Below are 21,875 nucleotides of genomic sequence, written 5' to 3' on the forward strand. Positions count from 1 at the left end.
CTTATATATAGTGCATGTCTTATATACTGCTTAATCTATAAACACTTTACAAACAAAAAGGACATGAAATGTAAATGAAAATTTAACAAAAAGGAAATGAAATGTATAGTAAAAAACGAAAATTTAGCCCTGTCCCATGTGGCTCAGTTGGTTGGACATAGTCCTGTGCACCGGAAGGTTGCTAGTTCAATTATTGGTCAGGGCACATGCCCGGGTTGCCAGCTTGATCTCCAGTAGGGGGTGTACAGGAGGCAGCCAATCAATGTTTCACTTTCACACATTGATGTTTCCCCCCTGCCCCCCTCCCTTCCCTTCTTCTCTCTCTAAAAAAAAATCAATAAAATTATTTTAAAAAATAAAATTGAAATTTTAATAATGATAAGCAGCAACAAAAGCCAAAAACACATGAAAATACTGAATTTACTGAGATGTTAACAATGTGAGGTTTAGCGGTAAACTGACTCATACTCACGAATTGTCTTCTTTGTCACCTGATCATGCAGGTATCAGCATGAAAGGGTTGTTGGGTTGAGAAGTAAATTGTTTGAGATGAGAGATGTTTGAGAACCGAGGTTTGACTGTATTCCAAAGAGGTGGGTCTTCTCACCCAGACACAAATACTCAATGAAGAACAGCTCTTGGGTAAGGTCAGCACTCACCCAGAGGTCTGGCAGCTAATGGTTAGTATTCAGTGTAAATAAAAAGTTTTAAAAACCTGTATAGTTTTTACTAATTACCACAGCTTTACATTTATCTAATGCTTTGCAGTGTGCGAAGTGTGTATGTGTGCATGTGTGTATGTACATATAGATAGATGCCCTAGGCTCTATACTTCTCACTTCCTTGTAAGGAGAGGCTAGTCAACTCCCCACCCCCAATTATACACACACCCAGAAATGCTGGGAGACTCAGCCAAACCCACAGAAGAGGTGTGGTCCAGAAAACCCAGCTCTGTGCCTTTGACTCCTCATAATGACACAACAAAGGCAGAGAGCCTGCTTTTCCTCTGACTTTTCACAAATGCAAATAATTATATGAAGGCCTCACTTAAAGCCACTGTCACAACACTCTGATTAGCAGTTGACACCTTAGGGAATGATGTTCAGATGGCAGCCAGCCAGGTGTGTTAGGAAATAGGACATGGAGTAGATGTCCAGGGATGGAGGGGTGTCTGGAAGGGCAGGATGGGGATACCCTGGAGAAGGGGGGAAGGGGATAAGCTGGGTCTTGGCACAATTAGGTGTGTGCTTCAGGTGGAATGTTCCTGTGGCCTTGAGGGGGTGGATTCAAGGAGGCAAGGCCAGGCCCACCAGGTAGAGAGTTGTTGGCTAACTTAGGCTGGAGGTAAGGACATCAGTGCTGAGGCAACACTGTGAGAATGTGGAGGAGACAGAGTCCAGAGATCAGAGTGAGTGGAGTAATAACACCTTCATTTATTCTTCAGGTATGGACTCTGAGCTCACATGGTTTCCAGTCCATGTGAGGGAACAGGCATATTAGCCAATGATTGCAGTGCACTGTGGGAAATGCTGCCGTACAGTACGTCTCAGTCAGGACACCAAGAAGGGAATCATTAATTTGCCTGGGATATGGGAGAGGAATGACTGCCCAGTAGAGGGGTGTTGTTGAGTCTCAAAGCATGAATCAGTTTCTCAGGTGGATGGGGAAGAATCGGCAGAGAAAACAGTATAGAGAACATGTTGGAGGCTTGGAAAACGATGAGTCATGGCATGAAGCACAGAGCATATCGGGCAGTGCCAAAGTCGTTTATTAGAGAGGTCAATTTCAAAGGGAGAGTCTTGGACGCTGCTCTGTAGACGGGGGAGAACCAGTGTGGCATATGAATAAGATGTGTCCTCGTAATAGTCCGCTCATAAGGTAATAAAGGTTGAATGAAAGCAGGGACAAGGGAGAGAAAGGAAAGGCCTCGAGAGAGAAGCAGGAGGCAGGGTTACTCACATGTGTTTGCCAGCTTGATATGGGGGCCCCAAGAGCGATGATTGACAGGTCGCCCGCCATGCAGGAATTGGAGGGGGAGCGGTGGTATTTACTAATGCAGAAATGCAGGGAGCAGACACCAGAAGATGAGGGTTTGAAAGAGGAGAGTTCTGGAGGCAGAATGTCCCACAAAGGGGAAGAGGAAATTCTAAATGAGATCAGACCATCAATGGAGCTGGGGTCTGTTGGGGGTCAAAGGGGATTTCAGCACTCAGCTAAGACTTACTGAGTAGATACTGCAGCAAAAGCTGTAGAATTCATAGCCTGGACTTCTCTACTCCCCTGAGCTCCTTACACATATCCCCACAGCCTTCCTGACTTTTCCACTGGTTGTCCTGGTCATTTCCCACTCAGCAGAGCCGAGACCGAGGTATGGGTCTGCTTCTTCCCTGCTGACGGTGCAGAGCATGTTCGGCACCCCTCGGTGAATGCCCTGCCACCTCTCCCACAGCAGCCTCCAGGTGGCTTGGAGCCCACTCTCTCCTCCTGGTAGGCTCTCCGTTACATAGCAGATGTGATCCTTCCAGAATGGAAATCCGATTTTATCACCCCCTGATCAAACCCTCCAGTGGCTTCCTGCCAACCTGAGAACGGGAACCTTGTGTGGGCGGGGAACCTTGTGTGAGCATGGAACCTGTGGAGCCTTGTGTGAGTGTGGTCGGGCCCTATCCTCCCACTGCCTCTGTTTTCTCATCTTAATGTATTCCGTCCGTGCTCCTCTTGCTTTCCCAAGAACACGCCAAGTAGTCCGACCGCAGGGCCTTTCCCCAGATCATATTTCCCTCATCACACTGTTCAGATCTCTACCCCAAGTCACCCCAGCAGAGAGGCCTTCCTGGATCAACCTATTTAAAATCGCCCCACCCTCATCTTGTTGTTCCTCAACCCTCTGACCCCTGTGTCTTTTTATGGTGTTTCTTACAAGTAGAATTGTTTTCTTTTCCATATCAAGACTGTTAGCTCTATGAAGGAAAGGATCATTTCTCTTGATTACTGATGTGCCCCCTGATTGTGGAGCAAGGCTTAGTAAACTATAGGCACTCAATAAATATTTGCTGGATGAAAGGAAGAAATAATTAAACCTTGACATGCTGGGCAATGTGCTAAGAATGCTTGTACCCATTATTCATTGCATGCTCAGAGTGCCCCAGAACACAGGCAGGCTTTCTCCCCAGAGGCCAATGAAGAAACAGGCTCAGGGAGAGGGGTCTGTGTACCCCCATCCTGGTGAGTGCCACAGCAAGTCAGGAAAGAGGGGTACTCTTTCCACATGAGAGCAGAAGTGAGCATAACCAGCTAGTTTCCTTTCAGGGCTGTTTTTAAATATATTTCTTTATAGAAACATCAATGATGAGAGAGAATCATTGATCGGCCGCCTCCTGCACACCCCCCACTGGAGATGAGCCCGCAACCCAGGCACGTGCCCCTGGCCAGAATCGAACCCGGGACCCTTCAGTCCACAGACCAACGCTCCATCCACTGAGCCAAGCCGGCTAGTCAGGGCTGTTTTTAGCAGTATCCGTGGCTTAGAGAACAGTGTAAGGGGAAGGGTGAGGGAGAAGGAGTAGTTTTCAAACTTAGGTTAGGTGTCAGCTGAGTGTTTGGGGAAGGGGCTGGGTCAGGAGGAGGGAAACAGGCCAAAGGCATAGTGGACCAACTTCATAAACAGCCAAGAACCAACTGTTTAGACACTTGACCAAATTGCATTGCTATTCATTCATTGATAGTCTGGCTGACTGCATGTCCTAAGCATTACAAAAGTTTATATTGATTATTTTAACTTTGCACAAAATACTTATATTCCTGTCTTTGTGTTTTTTATTCTTTTCCAGTCAGAGATTCTTCAAATCCTGAATGCATTTTTTTTCCTCCTTTTAAATTAGCTCTCCTGGGAGGGTGGGAAGCTTGGTAATTTGGATTGGGAGATCTACATCTGCTGGATGACTGGCCCAGGGCGTGCTGAGTGCACCTGAGCTTGGGGTTCTCCTGTCCTCAGATTCTGGGGCTTCTTTGACCTCTCATCCCTGGCTTTCCCCAGTTTCATTAGTTTGCTGGGAATCTTCCCCAGGCAGCCATGGTCCTGGGCTTCACAGTTTTCTACATATGTTCTTTCCACAAGGCCTTTGGTTTGTGATGTTTCTTCCTGGGCAACTGCTGGGCCCAGAGCAAGGGCACCAAGTGGTCCTGCCTCTTTCCCTGGAGATCTGGCCCTGGGTGGGACCCTTTGCCTGGCGAAGCCTGGTCTTCTCTGGCAGAGGAGTGACATTCCTACCTTGAAGCATTGCTCTGGGCATGCAGGGGCCAGCGTGCTTGCAGGTCCCTGCCACAGCACCTGGCCCGAGGGAACTGTGGAACCTTGTGAGCAACATGCTTGTGGCCACGGAAAAGGACTAGTGAGTATTGCTCTTACCCTCTCCCAGAACATTTGTTAAAATGCTCTCACTTGTAGGGAAAGGGTCCAAGTTCTGATTCTCACTTCACCCCTGCAGCCCCCTCTCTGCCTGGCCCTGAGTCCTGGATGGGCTCCACCCAATCTGAGAGCTTTCCTCACAGGGCTGTGTCCAAACCTGGCTCGGTCCTTGGTGCCCACGGAGCGGCCCGCCGGTCACGGAGTGGCAGCCCAGCAAACCTTCTCAATTGACTAAGCTAGTGGCCATGAACTTATCGTGTTTTTGGATCTTTTCTGGTGGTTCTGACCCCCTACTTCCATTTACTGAACAACTCTTTATTGAGGGCCTACTATGTGCCAGGTAGTGTTAGGGGCTCTGGGGATAGATCAGCAAGCAAGACAGGTGAGCCCCTCCTTTGTGGAGCTTTCATCCTAAAGGAGCCTTCCCTCATTCTCTCAGCACTGCCGGGTCTCTTCCAGATGTCTTCCTTGGTTGATATGCATCTGGGTGTTAAGTTCTTAATATATGTATTGAGCTTATCGTGTGCCAGACACAGTTCTGAGCATTTTGTATGCATTATCTCACTAGCATCTGTATCATTTCCAACAAAACTGTGTGAAGGAGGCTCTATTAATGTCCTCAGTTTACAGACAATGTCCCCAGTCTGGATGCTGGCCCACGTTTACAACTCCTGGGAGCCGGGCCCTAGTTCAGCCCACCTGACTCCAGAGCCCGTGTCCATCCTCATTGACCCTGGCAGCCTCTCTTGATCCTGGCTTGCACCTTAGACCTTAATTCTGTCTTCTGGACAGCAATGCCTCCCATGACACCCAGTGCAGGTGTGTGTCTGTCAGGGCTCCCAAGTTCCCCAGTGGCTCCTCTGCAGGCCGTCAGAATGAGCCTGGTTACCTTCCTGTCCACAGTCCCCCAGACCTGCTCTAAGCATGGGGCCAGTGGGTTACCCAGGCCTCCCCACTCCCGGGTCCCAGCTCCTCAGGGGGCAGCAGGACCGTTTCCCTGGCCTTCCACAACGGTTTCCCTGTCCTCCCCTTCCGAGCCTTTTCACTGCGCTTCCCCTCACCCTTGCACTCTCTTTTGATCTTGCAAATCCAGGCCCGTGGAGAAATCAGACAGTATGAAATATGAAAACTGCTTGGGAAGTAATTGAAGAAACACTGCGACTTTTGAAACCCGTAGAGATAACACACCTTCTTGCTCACGTTATTTAATTTTTAATGGCAGATTTAATTAATGGAAATCAGGTTTCTGGTTTCAGATGTGCATACGAGGCAGCTGGAGGAGGAGGAGGAGGAGGAGGGGTGGCCATTTATTGGGCAGAGGAAAAGAATCCAGAATCAGGAATCAGAAGAGTCTGATGGGAAAGAAAAATTCCCCAGAAATAATAGTTCACTACTATCAGTGGGTGTTAATTAATGTGTGTAGATTCAGTACAATGCATTTCAGAATGATTTTCAGCGACTTATGAATGGATAACAGGGCTCCTTTTCAGGGGCAGGCGTGGGATTGTGCTGTGGGAACCCAGGCCCTCTCCCGGTACTGCAGTTCACCGTCCACACAGCTGCCAGAATGTTTTCTGAAATACAAATTGACCCTGCCACTCCCTTGCTTAAAAAATAAAACCTTTGGCCCTGACTGGTGTTGCTCAGTGGTTAGAGCATTGGCCTGCATACAGGAGGGTCACGGGTTCGATTCCCAGTCAAGGGCATGCACCTGGGTTGCAGGCCGATCCCCACCTCTAGTCTGGGCGCACGTTGGAGGCAATCCATTGATGTGTCCCTCTCACATCGATGTTTCTCTCTCCTCCTCCCCTCTTCCTTCCACTCTCTAAAATCAATGGAAAAAATATCCTCATTTCTCAGGAAAGAATTAAAAAGAAGAAAACCTTTGTTCCCCACTCACTGGGCTGGGGTCCATCTGGGCTCTGAGCCAGTTGAGACCCCGACCTCCCCGCACTCCCCAACCCTGCTGGGTCCCAGCTGACTTTCTTTCCAGGTCGAGGCTGTGGAGAGGCTTATTGGTCACCAAATACCTACCTTCTGTCCTTTCTGCTTTTGCCTTTTTAAACCATGTATTGTTTTTTCAAAAACATGATTTAATATTAAAAAAGAAAAAAAAGATCAGGTTTCAGTCAGCTCCTTAGGAGCCAGGCTAATGGTATGGCCCAGGCTGTCCTTTCTGGTGCCTCCGTGTCACCTGGGGTGACTGGCCGAACGTCTATTGTCATTGTGATGTGGCATCATCTGGAAGCCCGGGAGGCCCGGGAGCAGGCACCCTTGTCTCAATACTCAGTGGGTTCCCGTATGAATGTCTGTGGCCAGTCCTTCTAGAAGCCGTTTGGTGGTGGTGAGGTCCAGGAGTCTGCGGAGCGCCCTGCTCTTCCCAGCAGAGGGGTCTGGGTGCTCTTCGGAAGCCTCAGGAAGGCCTGCTGGACACAGGCCGTGAGCACAGGAAGCCAGCTCAGCACTCCCAGAGTCTGACCAGGGCCTTGGTGTACCAGGGGAGCAGCAGCGGGGCACCCAACAATGCCCAGTCGGTCTGGGTCTACGCAGGCAGATTACAAGGCAGGGTGGGTGGGTGGGTCACGGCAGGAAGGGGACTTCCTCTGAGTCATTCTGAGAGACGATAGAGGAAGCTGCTGTGGGGTAATCACAACCACTTCTTGGCCTGTGGGCACTTCTGTGACAAACCTTACTGACCACATGTTCAGTCTGAGCTTGTGGTTGACTTAACCGCTTACTGGTTCACCCTTGCTGGTCTGTGTGCCAGGAGATACAATGAGTTTTCTGTCAACCAGCACTCTGGGACCATCTGGGGCAGGGTACTCCCTTGTAAAGGGACATTGACGAGTGGTGGGGCCTGGAAGATGGGGACCTGATACTGTTTCAAAGAGGAGAAGGCCTGGGCTGTGAGGCTATCTTGTGGGAAAGGAAACAGACCCGGATCGGTGGGGGTGCTTAGGTAAGGCACATGTTGGCGTTAGAAAGTTCTGTGGTGTCATGATAGTGGCTACCGTGGACAGAGGGAATCGTGAGCCAGGAACCACCGGGCATGGTCTCAGCCACCCTGTGAGGGAGGGAACAAGGAAGCAAGGCTCAAGGAAGTAAGTGACCCAGAGAACACTGCCAGCATGTGCCCAAGCGAAAGCTAAAATGTGGGTCTCTGGACCGTGCAGCCTTCTGTGAGGACTCATGAATTGGACTACAAACTGAGTCTCAGCGGTCCCCTCCAGGGTGTCACAGAAGAGTGAGGGGAGGCCCTGATTTCACTCGTCTCGTCCTTACTCCTCCGCTCAGAACAGTCAGTGTCGGGTGAATGTCAGTCTGGTTGAGGAAGAATCGTGATCTCTTGGCTGGAACATGCAGCTCCAGAGAGAAATGTGCTGGGCGACTTGGAGTGAGCATGTGCCAGCGGGAGCCAGGGCAGCCTGGCCGGGAGGGAAGGAGAACCCCCATTTATTTTGTACCTGTTGTGTGGTGGGAGCTTTCTCGCATCCCTTGTCTCAATGATGGCCATCAGAGAGAGGTGTTGGCTCTCTCCCCGGGTCAAAGATGAGGACATGAGCCAGGAAGAGGCAGCATGACCTGCCCAGGCTCACTCGGTGGCTGGGGGTGGAAGGCCTGGCATTGGCCTCACCCCAGCACCACCCAGAGCTGAGTTTCTACACTGCTCTGCCCCAGTGTGCTCCCTCTAGCACAACCTTCCGTGCTGACCTCCCGCGTGGCTCTTCCCTGAGGCTGCCGTACAGCCTTGCTGCTCTGTAGGTCCTTGGGGAGGTGCTTCCTGCCCCACCTTCCCTGCAGATGGGTGATGAGACAAGGCACTTTCTCTGCCTGACTCCGTTCTGGGCACCTTTCACTCATTTTGGTCTGTCTAAGGAGGGGGTCATTCCCCTCAGGCCAGGCTGTCTGTGTGCATGGCATCTGCTGCTATCTTGTCACCCTCGCTGGGGAGGTCCGACTGCCGGCCTTGTCTTGGGCTGTGATCCGGGTGATTTAATTCTTGAGGCTGTTCCTGCAAGAAGTCAGTCCTCACAGTTCTCTGCAGGGAGCGTGGTGGCAGGTGGGCTAGCTGTGTGTTTCTTTTGGTCTCCTCCGGGAAACAAGTAGAAAGTGCTGGATTCTGGTTCTGTGTGGCCTGAAGCAACTTGCCTTTGAGGCAAAAGGAAGTAGTGACTTACCCAGAGTCACAGTGAGGTGGCCCCTGGGATTTAATCCAACTCGACCTTGTTGCAAACCTGGCTGTCTCCACACCAGCCTGGCTCTGTACATGTACCCCCACGAGGCAACCTCAGAAAGGATATAAGTGCGTGCCTTTGGAACCACCCTGCAGGGCTCTGTCCAGTCACCATGCCAAGAAGCACCTTGGTGTTGGCAGGCAGCAGGGCACATGCCCGACTCAGGATCAGCCTCCTGGGCTGTAGCCCTGGCACAGCCACTTGCTGTGTGACTTTAGGCTAGTGGCTTCATCTTTCTGGGCAGCAGAGTCTCTTATAAAATAAGGCTTGGACCAGATCCAGACTCAGCAGAAATTTTACTTAAAGATGGTAAATATATTAGGCTCTGTGGGCCATACATCCTCTGTCACAACAACTCAACTCGGCCATTGCAGCACAAAGCAGCCACAGAAGTGAAAACAAGTCCAGACTGTGGCGAATTCCAATAAAACTTTATTTACAAAAGCAGGTGGCAGGCTGGGATTTGCTCATGGGGGGCGTGTTGCTGACCCCTAAACTGGAAAATCCATGTCCTTCCATTCTTTGCTCGGCTAGGATTCTGTAGCTGTGGTTGTTCCAGGGTAGGAACTAGACCTAAGCTGTGGATCAGTCACTAGTCTGCTTTAATGCTAGTCAAGAAATTAGTGTTTGTCAATTTTTATTTTATTTTATTTTTCAGAGAGAGAGAGAGAGAGAAACATCGGTTGCCTCCCATATGCACTCTGCTCTGGGATCAAACCCATTACCTTTTGGTGTTCAGGATGATGCTCTAACCAACTGAATCACCTGGCCAGAGCTAGCTAGCATCTGTCACTTTTTAATGCAGTTGCATCACGTGACAGGGCCAGAGGGAAATTTCAGTCTTTGGTAACGTGTTCTATTTTTCTCTTTGTAGAATGCTGAGATGTATAAACTATCTTCACAGCAATTCCATGAGGCAGCTTCGAAAATGGAGGGCACGATAAAGTAAGAATTTGTTTAATATTGTTTGTAAACTTAGCCTGTATTTGTAAAAATTCCCATACATGGCTTGAAACCTGCCAGCACCTGCCTAATTTCAAATTTCTGTAATAACACAGAGGACCATCTGTTTCTCAGCTCTCTCACCTGGATCTGAGGCAGCTATTGGTCACCTGTAATTGACCACATGAGCACTCGCTTCTCCCCTGGCAACCTGGCAAATGGAGTGGGGCTGCGGCAGACTTGGCAGGGCTATTCCAGGCCAGGTGTCCATCAGGCCCCCAGAGAAGTCAGGGAAGGGGTGCTGCTGGTCCCCATTTGTGGAGCTGGTTTTCAGGGGATGGGTCTGTTCCCTGTGGGCACCCCATGTGCCTGGCCCTGTGCCATAAGCTCGTGTATGCTGACACTCGAGGTGGCCCCTGCTTTACTCCAGAAGGACTGGCTCAGGGACACTGATGGCTCGCTCAGGTCGCACAGTGCTGAGGGCAGCGTTCGGAACCCGTCTGTCGTGCTCCTGTGCTGTCAGGGGAGGCACCAGAGCCAGAATGTCAGGATGGGAGGTGCATGCAGTAGGTCCAATATAGACGCAGTTCTGCTTAGTTTAGCGGGCAGGTCAGGGAAGATCTGAGGGATTCCTGTGGGGAAGTGAGAGCCGGGCCTTACGTTTGGGTTCTTTTTTGAAGTTGGTCTCTGTGGACTCTGTAGACCTTCATAAGGTAACCAGCGGCTCTGACCAACTTGCTCCTCCTCCTTCATGGGTCTGTCTCCTTCAAGGGTTAGTCGGGGTGACTCCCAGGCAAACCGGTCAGAGTGCAGAGTGTTGAAGGGTTGGGTCTGGCACCAAGAGATGGAAACAGAAGGTTTGGGTGACCAGGAAGTGACACATTTCTTGTGAACACAGCTGCTGATGAAAAACGTGTGTGGAGCCAGGAGGGGTGAGGGGTGGGGGAGATGCATAGGCATTACAGGCCCAGGGGGTACATAGACACCTGAAGCTGGGGAAATACCACCAGATTGGGGTACAGCTGACTAAAGAGTAGGTTTGGGAAAGAGAAGCCGTTATCTTGAAGAGGTCAAGTCCTGCAGTAGTAATAGGAGCCTAGGAAAAAGACCTTCCCAGCCAGCAGGTAACATGCGGAAGGGTCCTGTGCCTGCCCATTGGGATCCCCCAGGGCCTGGGGTGGGGGTGTGTGAGTGCTACAAGCTGTGTGGACCCTGCGGAATGGAATGTTCCAGCTGCCCTTGCAGAGTGTGTGGGCCACCCCACAGGCAGAAGCTCCTGTCCTCACAGACCAGGCTCCTGTGCGGCCCAAGTGAGCACTGTCCTCACCCCTGGGGCTGATTAGTGCTCATAATCACAATCAATGAGAGAAAGAGGCTGGAAAGCAGTCACACCTCAGAGGTGGGTGGGTGGCAGCCACCCTAGTAATGTGATCCTGGAAAGGGCAAAATCGGTGTTGGCTCCTGGCCCTGGCCCACCCCCTGGAGTGTGTGTGGGGCAGTGATGCCGGATCCAAAGCCCCCCTACCCCCCTTCATCAGATCATGGAACCAACTGCCGAAGGGAAGCAGCTCTGGGGAGAAGCCGGGCAGCTTTACAGTCGCTGGCCACGCATTTTGTCATCTGCCATGTGGCTCACCGTCCTGGGAGTTGGGACTCATGGATTCCTGGTCCCTGGCTTAGTGAATTCGACTGTATCATCATATTCTTTCTCATCATATCCTCTGAAGGCAAAGGGGAGCTGACATATGAGTATATTTTTAATCTGAGCAAAGCAAAGAGTAGTTTGTTTGCAATATCCCTTGAGAATGACTTACTAAGCACATTACTAAATGATAGGTGCTTTGCAGGCACTTCAACTATATGCTTTCATTTACTATTATTGGTTCCATTTCACAGATGAGGAACTGAAGCTAGAGAGGTTGTCCACAGTCACACGTGGTTCCCTGCTAGGCTGGGGTCAAGCTTAGCTGAGACTGCTTTGTAGTCACCGTTTTTCACTCTTTGCCTTGGCTTCTTCCCTGTCCCTTGAAAGCCCCCTCTGAACATAAGATTGGCAGCAGTTGGAGCTATGAGTCTGCCTAGACCTGGAATCACACCTCAGTCTTGCTTCTGATTGGCTCTGTGCCCTTGGGCAAGTCACTTAACCTCTCTAGTTTCCTCATCTACAAAACAAAGAAGAACAACCCCTTTAAAGCTTTTAGTGAGATACCACAGAGAAAGTAGACCTATGATGTCAACAACTGCTTGGACATAAATTTGACTTATGTCCAAACCTATAGAGAATTTTTATGAGTTTGAGTCAAACTGATAACTGTTAACTGATGGGAAGCAAGCTTCCTACGGATTGAGAAAATGCTCCTGAGAATGGCAGTATTGCAGCATTTATACGTTAGAATCATAGGAGGAGATGTAAGGAGCACTACATGAAACCCATGGCTGGTAGATGGAAGGGGTGGGAAAAAGCAAACCCGGGAAATCTCGGGGCCTGGATAAAAAAGTAAAACCGGAGACACTTATTTCTTTTACATTGGCAGGTGCAGGATAGTTAATAAATAACATTTACAGCACACAGAGATGGTATGTGGGAACAAGATAACAATGAGGGTTTGTGTGGTCTCCTGCTCTGGTGCAGGGGGCTGTGTCTTGACGGGTCTGGAAAAGGAGATTCCTCTGACGTTTCAAAGGTATGTTATCTGAGACCGCAAAAAAGACAATAGACAGGCTCACTTAAGATAAAGATTGACCTTTGTCAAGGAAGCTATAGGCCTAAGACAACTACTAGTATCTGCCTGGACCGCTATTACTTAGGAATTTTCATTCCATCCTTCTGGTCTCTCAGTTTATCGGGTTTAATATGTGGCCCTGTTTTCGTCCACAGACTGTTACTAATAATGGCAGTCATTTGAATCACTTTTACAACACCTAGCTTGACATAGCATGGAACAGATGTAATATATAGAGTTTACTAAAGAAGAAAATTTTTGTCTTTTCCCAAACAAATTAAACAGTAAGTAATGTAGAGTTAAAATTATTGTACTTAAACATTAAGGTGGGGACAGAATCTTTGATTGAGAGATTTCCTGGATTAGCAAATGATTGTAAACTGCACTGTAAGTGCCACTGGAGTAAGTGCCAACTGCTGACAGCAATACTACTGGAGAATTTTCTTCTTTTAACAACTTTGAGTAAACTGGTTACTTAGATGGATAATTCATGTTTCACGCACTTTTTTTTTGTTTTTGTTTTGTTTTTGTGTGTTAATCCTCACCCGAAGATATTTATCCATTGATTTTTAGAGAGAGTGGAAGGGAGAAGGAGAGACAGAGAAACATCGATGTGAGAGAGACACACAGATTGGTTGCCTCTTGCACGCATCCTGACCAGGGCTGGGGAACCTGCATCCAAGGTACGTGCTCTTGACTGGAATTGAACCTGGGACCCTTCTGTCCTTGGGCTGATGCTCTATCCACTGAGCCAAACCGGCTAGGGCTCACCCATTTTTTAAACACATGTGTATAGGCTATTTGCCAGGCACTATGCTAAGTGCTGGAGATAAACAAGACAGCTTTGGTTGCTACCAGCAAGGAGCTTATAGCATTTGGGGAATGAAAAACAATATTTTTAAATTAATAGCACAAAAAGCAGTTGCCCAAACAATGACTGATTACAGTAATGAGTCGTGAAAGAAAGACTAAGTTTGAATTTAAAAGCCCAGGTTTGAGTCCCCAAACCCAGACTTGGGAGTTGGTAAGGCTTCTAAGGAAATGGCATGTCAGCTGACTCCAGTAAAATGAGAAGTTGGTCAGAGGAAGGAAGGAGAAAGAACATTTCAAAAAGAAGGATTACCTGTGCAAAGGCCCCAGGGCAGGAAGTAATTTAGCACATTCAAGGAATTGCAAGGCCAGTGTGGGCAAAGAAATGAATGAAAAAAAAAGAGAGATTTAAGATGAAGCTGGGGAAAGTCAGCAGAAGCCAGCGCAGACAGAATTTTGCTTGTATTCTAGGAATAGTGAAATACCATTCCAACTTTCTTTCTTTCCTAATATATGCACTTAAGGTATTAATTTATCTGAAAACATAGCTTTAGCTATACCCTGCAAGTTTTGATATATTGTATTTTCATTGATAATTAAATTCAATTTTTTTCTAATTCTTATTCTGATTTCTACTGGATGCATAGTTTATTTTAAAATGCATTGCTTAATTTCCAAACAGATGATAATTTTCTAGTTACCTTTTTATAATTGATTTCTAGTTTAATTTTGTGATTAGAGATACTCTAAATCCTCTTTAAAAGTTTGAAATTTGGTTTATGACCCAGTTTTGGTAAGCCTTCCATGTGCCTTTGAAAAGAATGTATATTCTACCCATGGGTATAGTTTTCTGTTTGTCAATTAGGTTCAGGTGGTCGTTCATATTCAAATTTTCTGTATCATTACTGATTGATGGATTTATGGTTTCTTTCCAAGATCACTTTCCTTCTGACTGAAGAACTCATTTAGTATTTAGTTTAGTACAGCTTTGTTGCTGGTGGAAGTGGGGTTCTTGCTCTGTTGTGAGAAAAAGCATTTTTTTCAAGGACCCAAGAGGGAGGATGAGGTCTGGTAGTAAGATTTAAAAAAAAAAAAATTGATTTCAGCCCTGACCGGTTTGGCTCAGTGGATGGAGCGTCGGCCTGCGGACTGAAGGGTCCCGGGTTCGATTCCGGTCAAGGGCATGTACCTGGGTTGCGGGCATATCCCTAGCAGGGAGTGTGCAGGAGGCAGCTAATCGATGTTTCTCTCTCATTGATGTTTCTGACTCCCTATCCCTCTCCCTTCCTCTCTGTAAAAAATCAATAAAATATATTTTTTAAAAATTTATTTCAGAGAGAAAGGGAGAGGGAGAGATGGAAACATCAGTGATGAGAGAGAATCATTGATCGGTTGCCTCCTGCAAGCCCCACACTGGGGATAAATAAAGTGATAAAGAATTATAAATTTATTAGATCATCTGCAAACCAGATGGGCTGCCCAAAATGGTGTCACCCAGGGACAGGGAGTTAGAGATTTTAAAGGACTCTAGGTGGGTTTTTCAGCCGGGAATTCTCTGGTTTGGTCCAGATCTGGGGCAAGTCTGGAGGGGAAAGTTACTGGTCTTAACAAATGGAATAAAGCCATATGTGGTTGGCAAACTGTGGCTCGCGAGCCACATGCGGCTCTTTGGCCCCTTGAGTGTGGCTCTTCCACAAAATATCACGTGTGGGCGTGCACGTACAGTGCGATTGAAACTTCGTGGCCCATGCGCAGAAGTCGGTTTTCGGCCTGAGCGAGTCCATTTTGAAGAAGTACTGTTGATATTTGGCTCTGTTGACTAATGAGTTTGCCGACCACTGGTCTAAGCAAAAGTGAATGTCAGTTATGAAATGATCTGAAGGTTGGTTTCCCAGGGGAGGGAATATCGATTCGATTATTTGATCAGAACTAACAAAAATAGAAGGCAGCCCCTGGGTTCCTAATGTCCCATCTCTGTTCTGCCAAGGAAAATCAGGGCCAGTGTCTAGAGATCCTGTGCCATATTAAAGCTTAGTCCTTTGTAGCCTCTGCTAAGCCATCTCAGTCCCCATGCAGGTAGGTTAGCACTGGTCCCAGCTCTGATCCATTGTTGTGGGCTGTATCCAGGCCTGGAGCCTGTGTTTGGAGTCCGGGTGGCTGCCGGCAGTGTGGCTGCTACAGAGAGAATGTGTGAATCCATAGAGCAAGCATTTGTGTGTGTGTGTGTGTGTGTGTGTGTGTGTGTGTGTGTGTGAGAGAGAGAGAGAGAGAGAGAGAGAGAGAGAGAGAGAGAGAGAGAAAGAGAGAGGAGAGAGAGAGAGAAGAGAGAGAGAGAGAGAGAGAAGGGGGGGGCGGGGGAAGAGAGAAAGGCTTTGTTACCTGGGATTAGATTATCTCCGGTTTGGGAAGGACCAGGAGCTTATTCAAAATAACCAATCAATTTCCCAAGCTTTAGCAGGGGCGGGGGCTGTGGCTTCTGAAGGGACCATCCCCTGACCAATCCATTCTTTTCCTAGGCTAGACTGACAGACATCTGTAGTCTCCATTTTGGCTCCTATTGAGCATGTGTTTACCTCCCCTTTCATTGTTTTATCTTTTACCCCAATGATCTGTGGGGAAGGGACCCATGGGTCCTTGGGGAGTGTGTGAAGCTGTAACTTCCTAGAGAAGCAAGCAGGCTCATGCTCCCCAGTTGATTATGCTCAACAATGTCCGATTCTCTTTGCTCCTTTCCTTTATTAATATCTAGCTACCTATGCCAACAGCTTTGCTGATTACAAATTTTTGATTGTCTGGAAATATCTTTATTTTGATGAATATAGCAATCCTCTGTTTTAGCTCTCTGAAGGCATCTTCATATTCTCATTTGATACCTGTTTTTCCCTAGAGAAGTCAGCTGTTGATCTATTGATATTATTCTTACTCCTTTGTTGTAATTTCTTTTTTTCTGATTTTCAGATTTTCTCTCTTTTTTGTTTGTTTGTTTGTGTGTGTGTGTGTGTGTGTGTGTGTGTGTGTTTTGACTATGGTGTGCCTAGGTTTAAATTCTACCCTCCCACTTCCACCATTGGTTTCATGTCTTGTGGTTTAGTTTTCTTTTATCAGTTTCAGAAATTTCTCAGCCATTATCTCTTCAAATAAAATTCTGCCCTGCCCTAGCTGGTTTGGCTCAGTGGATAGAGCATTGGCCTGCGGACTGAAGGGTCCCGGGTTCGATTCCAGTCAGGGGCACATGCCTGGTTGTGGGCTTGATCCCCAGTAGTGGTGTGCAGGAGGCAGCTAATCAATTATTCTCTCTCTTCATTGATGTTTCTATCTCTCTCTGCTTCTCTCTTCCTGTCTGAAATCAATAAAAATATATTTTAAAAAATTATGCCCCACTGTATCTTTTCTCCTCTCTGGAATTTTAGTTACATGTATTACTGTGTCTTACATGTTTTGTGGGTGTTTCACCCCCCCCCCCTCATTTTTCATCACTTTTTTGTCATCTCTATGCTGTAGCCTGTGTTTTTTATATTGACCTTGCATTTTACTAATCCTCTTTTTAATGTGTCAAGTCTGTCTTAAACCTATTTATTGAATTCTAAATTTCAATTATTGCATTTTATTCAATTCTAGAAGTTTTGTCTCCTTTTTTAAAAAAATTTCAGTCTCTGGTGAGATTCTGGTTTTGTCATCTGTTTTCTTGAACATATTAATTATAGTTATTTTGAAGTCAGCTGAGGGTCTTTTGCTGTTGCATATTTTTTCTCTTGGTCCTATTTATTTGTGTGCCTGGTAATTTTTCACTGAATGTCATACATTATACAGATAAAGTACAGTGGCTCTGGAGTATGTTATCTCTATCAGAGATGCTCTACCCTATTCCTTGTTGCCCATCTGAGTGAAGGCAGATCACCTTAAATGCATGAGGGACTGAGCTGAATGGAGGCTTGCCTGCAGAGTTGGTAAAGCTCAGGCTACTTCTGCTTTACCCCTGTTCCTAGGGCATGGCTTTCCAGGGCTCCTCTTTCTTGGTGAGTTCTAAACCCCTTTAGCTCTGAGACTTCTGAAAATTCTACTCTGTCTTTCAATGGATTTTTACTTAGCTCCTTAGCGTCTTGCATTAAGTAACTCAAGAATCTGACAAATACTTTAAAAGAGGAAAACCACTAAGTGTTGGCTCACTTCTTTTTAGCTCCTTTCTCTCTAGATTCCTGATCCCTCAAATCCTAGCTGCCTTGGCAGCCCCAACCTCCAAAGGAATGTTGTCTCTCTACAGTCCTGTGAAATTGCCAAAAGCCCTACTGGCTTGTCTGCCTTTTAGCTGACTCTGTTTGCCCTACTCTCAGCCTCCCTTCCTGCACCAAGAATTGGCACAAACTGAGGGCAAAAGTGACTTTGGGAATGAATGCTTACCTTTCAACAGTTCCTTTTTCATAACCTTGACCCTTAAGTCCTACTTTGTCTTAGTCCTTAGATGTCTTAGAACAAATTATTGTATTCCAGCTTTTAAAAAATTTTTCTCAGAGGAGAGCATAGTTTTTTTTACTAGCTACTTCACTGTAGCTGGGAGCAGAAGTCCTGACTTAGCTTTTGAGGAATGATTGGAGTTTGCCAAGCAGAAAATAGCCATGCCAGGTAGAAGAAATAGTAAGTACTGGAGTCCATCAGACACTGGTTATATTAGCAACATTAGACACCGATGGCACGGGTGATGTTTCCCAACTTTTCTTGGGCCCACCAAGCTTTCCTGAAGCCTGCCAAGCCCAACATGGGTGCAGGACAGCAGAAGGTGCCTGCCCGAGTTAAGGGACGACAGGGAACTTATGACTGAAGAGTGTTGTTGGTGAGGCTGACATTAACAGTTGGAGGGGTAGAAATGAATATTCAAAGTATGTAGTCACACGCAACACACACACACACACACACACACACACACACACACACATGCACACCCCTCTACCTCACAACAGTGCAGCAGGTGGAATTATTCAGATTTTTTGAAAGAAGAGATTAAGACCCCAGGGAACATCCTGCATTTATTGTGTTGCATCTATTTTTTATGACAACCTTCAGTCCTCTTCCTGTGGGATTCATTCAGAGCCTGTCTCGGCTTCTTCCTGCCAGGAAACTTGTACAGTCCTCCCTGGCCCCACAAAGAGCCAGCCCTCAAAGAGGTTAGAACAGTTGAGTTGAAGGAAGAAGGGTATTAACTGTTTCCTGAAACTGAGTCATTGTGCTCCAAGGACTTTGATCCAAAGGGATCTGATTAACATGGACATGGCCAAGTGGAACTTGCTGGAGCTGAGCTGCTGCTCTATGCTTTCACCATCACTTGCAAGTGAGGCTTCTTAAATAAACAATGGGGGAGGGGTTGGGACCCACCTGGAAGAATAAACTATTTTCAGGGGCTGAGCTTCCACAATTACATCTATTTAGTGAATTAATGACAGATCTGTCACCTCTTAAAACAATGGCCATTTATTTGAACCCCTAATAAGATAGCATTCTAAACATTCTTTATCCCAGACAATGTTCAAATTGGTCTGAATTCAAAAGATGTTCCTATCTCTCGCTTCCCTATTTTACCTAACCTTTTAAAAGGAGCATTTTCTCTTCAGAAATTTACTAAAATATGTGGTATAAACTGGTGTACGTGGCCCTTTGAGAGGTTAACAAATCCCACTTAATAGTTTATTTAACAAATCAAAATTCAGTGAATACATTTCTTTTTAAAAAAACAGTTACTGACCGTCACCATGTGCAGCTGTTAAGCTAGGTGTGTACATAGTACCCGAGGTCTTCTGGTCACAAGAAGCTCATGTGGCAGATGTCATTATTGTCCCATTTTGCAGATGTGGAAACTAAGTCACTTAACCTCTCAGTCTCATTTTCCTAGTCTATAAAACAGTGCCAATGATAATGCCTATTTCTCTAAGGCTCTTGTGAAGACTAAATGCAAAAATCCACAGAAGTGCCCAGGGACAGACACACAGCCAGATGGCAGCAGAGTGGGATTTGAGCCATGTCAGCATGAGTCTACACTTGCTTTTTCCTGCTACACTGGGATGTGTATCCTCTCTCAGAGACTTACAGGACAGAGGATTAGCTGCTTGTTGATTAGCAGGATGACTGACTTCCCCAGAGTTGTAACATTTCCTTACATTTCAGCCTACAACTGTGTGTGTGTGTGTGTGTGTGTGTGTGTGTGTGTGGGCATTTACTTGCATACCAATGCTGGCAGAGTTTTGCCTCTATTTTAGCGAGAGAGACAAAGATGTGTGGAGAGAGAATGGATGAACAGAGGTAATCTTTGTGTATCATATGGGAATGGAACGTCCAAACAGAAGATGTGGGGTGATAGTGCTCCCCAAGGCCAAAGCCCTAGGCTGGTTCTGTGGGTTAGTGGCTTTGTCTGGGAAAGGAGGGAGTTGGCTCTGGCCTCTGCCCCCATCGTACACCTGACAGACTGTGGATCCCAGCCGTCTCCTGCTGAACCTGGACATGGCCTCAGGATCCTCAGTGCAGCACTCCAGCAGGGTTTCAACCCTTCAGGGTTGGCATTCATATGCACGGATCCAATGAGTTCTAAAGATAGTTTTCAGATCCGAGACTGTGCTTGGTTCCTGATTTCAGAACGCAGAATCTACTTAGTTGTTTATTTTTATACATCCTATGTTCTGTCTGGAATATCCTCCCTCCTTTTTCCTTTCACATTATGCTGACTTTTCAAAATTCAACCTAAGCATCTTTTCTGCTTACTATTTGTCTTACCCAGAGGTCAATCCAATATCTTATTTTTCTCTGTATCCCCACTGTCCAGCTCTGGACTTAACTGTGATAGATGCCCACCAAGTGTGTTCTGGACAGAGCTGATGCCTGTTGTAAGGACATTAGGGGTAGGATTTAAAAACAAATAGTTCATTGTTTAAGCACCTTCTCTGTGAGGCACACACAGAGCCTCCTGTGGGGTGGGGACCCCGTGTGGAGCAGGGCTTGGAGGTCAAACTGGTGAGTGTGCAGGTCCCAGCAGTGCTGCCTGGTGTGTGGCCTGTGTTAGGATGTAACTGTCTGAGACACACTTCCCTGCTTTGGAAGTTTGTTTTGAGGGCATCAGGAGGTAATTTGTTAAGCACATAACAAGTACTCAGTAAACAGTAGGTATTATATAGAAGCTCACATTTTATTTTATTTTTTTTAATATATTTTATTGATTTTTTACAGAGAGGAAGGGAGAGAGATAGAGAGTTAGAAACATCGATCAGCCGCCTCCTGCACATCTCCCACTGGGGATGTGCCCGCAACCCAGGTACATGCCCTTGACCGGAATCGAACCCGGGACCCCTCGGTCCGCAGGCCGACGCTCTATCCACTGAGCCAAACCAGTTTCGGCAAGAAGCTCACATTTTAGTGAGAAAGAGATTGGAGGGCAGTAGTCAAAAGAGGGGACAGTCCTAGGTACATAGAGTGATTCAATGACTGTGTGAATCTGGAACCATGAAGGAAAGGGAGACCCTAGAACCAACCCCACAGCTCTCCTTTTGGGGACGTGTCCTAGAGAGACCCTCCATGTGTGCACAAGCAGCCATAGGCAAGCAGGCGTGGCGGCCCTGGTTCCAGGTGTGAGAAATTAGAAACGGCCTCACTGCCTGTGAACCTGTCAATGGGTGAGATTATCCATGTCCCCTTAAAAAGAATGTTCTGGAGCTCTGTGTGTTGGTACAGGAAGATGCCTGAGATGTGTTGCTAGGTGAAAAAGCAAGTTGTGGTTTACTGTGTATATGTACACTGGACACACATACCTGACACACTACCTGTTCTGTAGGCGTGTGTCATGTATGTGGATAAAGAGAAGAACGTCTGCAAGAGTACACTCCAGACGAACACAGTAGTTACCTCTGGGCAGTTCCAGGATGTTCAGAATTATAAAGAGGGTCCAATTATCTGATGTTTTTAATTTTATCTATAATTAAATATATTATTATGTATAGCTTGTATAACAAGAATATAAAGACAATTATAAGAGAAGGAGCGGTGATGATTTGGGCCCAGAGAGAGGGAGGTTCACAGTTGGGATCAGGTCCCCAGTCTGACAGGTGACAGTGACCACACAAAGGTAAGAGCTGGCCCTGGGACTGTGTTCCTGGTGGTAAGAGTGTATGTGTGTGAGTGTTCGTATGCTCATGTCCATGTGTGCACATGTGTATACATGTGTGAGAGTGTACAAACACATAAGTGTGTAGACAGGTTGTATATGTGTGTACATGTGTGAGGACGTGCATATGTGCACATGTGTGGGTACATGTGTGTGTGCGTGTATTGCTCTCTGGTCAAGGGTTGGCCTCTAACTCTCTCTGGTGCCCTTTCCTTGAACTTTGATTCCATCAAAGAACCTGTTGGACTAGATCTGTGGTTTTTCAGTGTCCTTTAGCTATGGCTCTCATGTCAGAAGAAAGCTATGTGACGTCAGAACACACAAGGCACAGAGAAGCTATGCTTCTGCGTGAAGCCAGAATGGACACTCCGAGGTTCTTGGGTCAGAAGCCTAGCTCCTGGAAGGCTGGAGGTCTGGGTAAAGGTGGGCTCCTTTCCTTCCAGGCCCCCTGTCACCTGCCTTCCACAGGCTGTATCCTGTATGATGACACTATCCTACAGGTGCTGCTGGCCAGGTGTGGGCCGATGCACCATCTCATGCAGTAGTAGGGAGGTCATGAAGGATGAGCTGTGAGACAGGCAATGTAGCTTTTTGCTGGCAGATAAACCCAAAGGTCCATC

At 47.0% G+C, this 21,875-nt stretch overlaps 1 protein-coding gene across 1 annotated transcript in view; it reads left to right on the plus strand.

The window, feature by feature from the left end:
• Positions 1 to 21,875, plus strand: part of CHCHD6 (coiled-coil-helix-coiled-coil-helix domain containing 6) — a 209,562-nt gene that overhangs the window by 156,659 nt on the left and 31,028 nt on the right. Inside the window, exon 6 of the mRNA XM_070420740.1 lies at positions 9,518 to 9,588. Within this exon, the coding sequence (XP_070276841.1) occupies positions 9,518 to 9,588 (71 nt within the window). The remainder of the gene's footprint in view (positions 1 to 9,517; positions 9,589 to 21,875) is intronic.

Source organism: Myotis yumanensis, unplaced genomic scaffold (genome assembly GCF_028538775.1).
Source record: "Myotis yumanensis isolate MYYU_CA2020_CCGP unplaced genomic scaffold, mMyoYum1.0.hap1 SCAF_7, whole genome shotgun sequence".
Lineage (NCBI taxonomy): Eukaryota > Metazoa > Chordata > Mammalia > Chiroptera > Vespertilionidae > Myotis > Myotis yumanensis.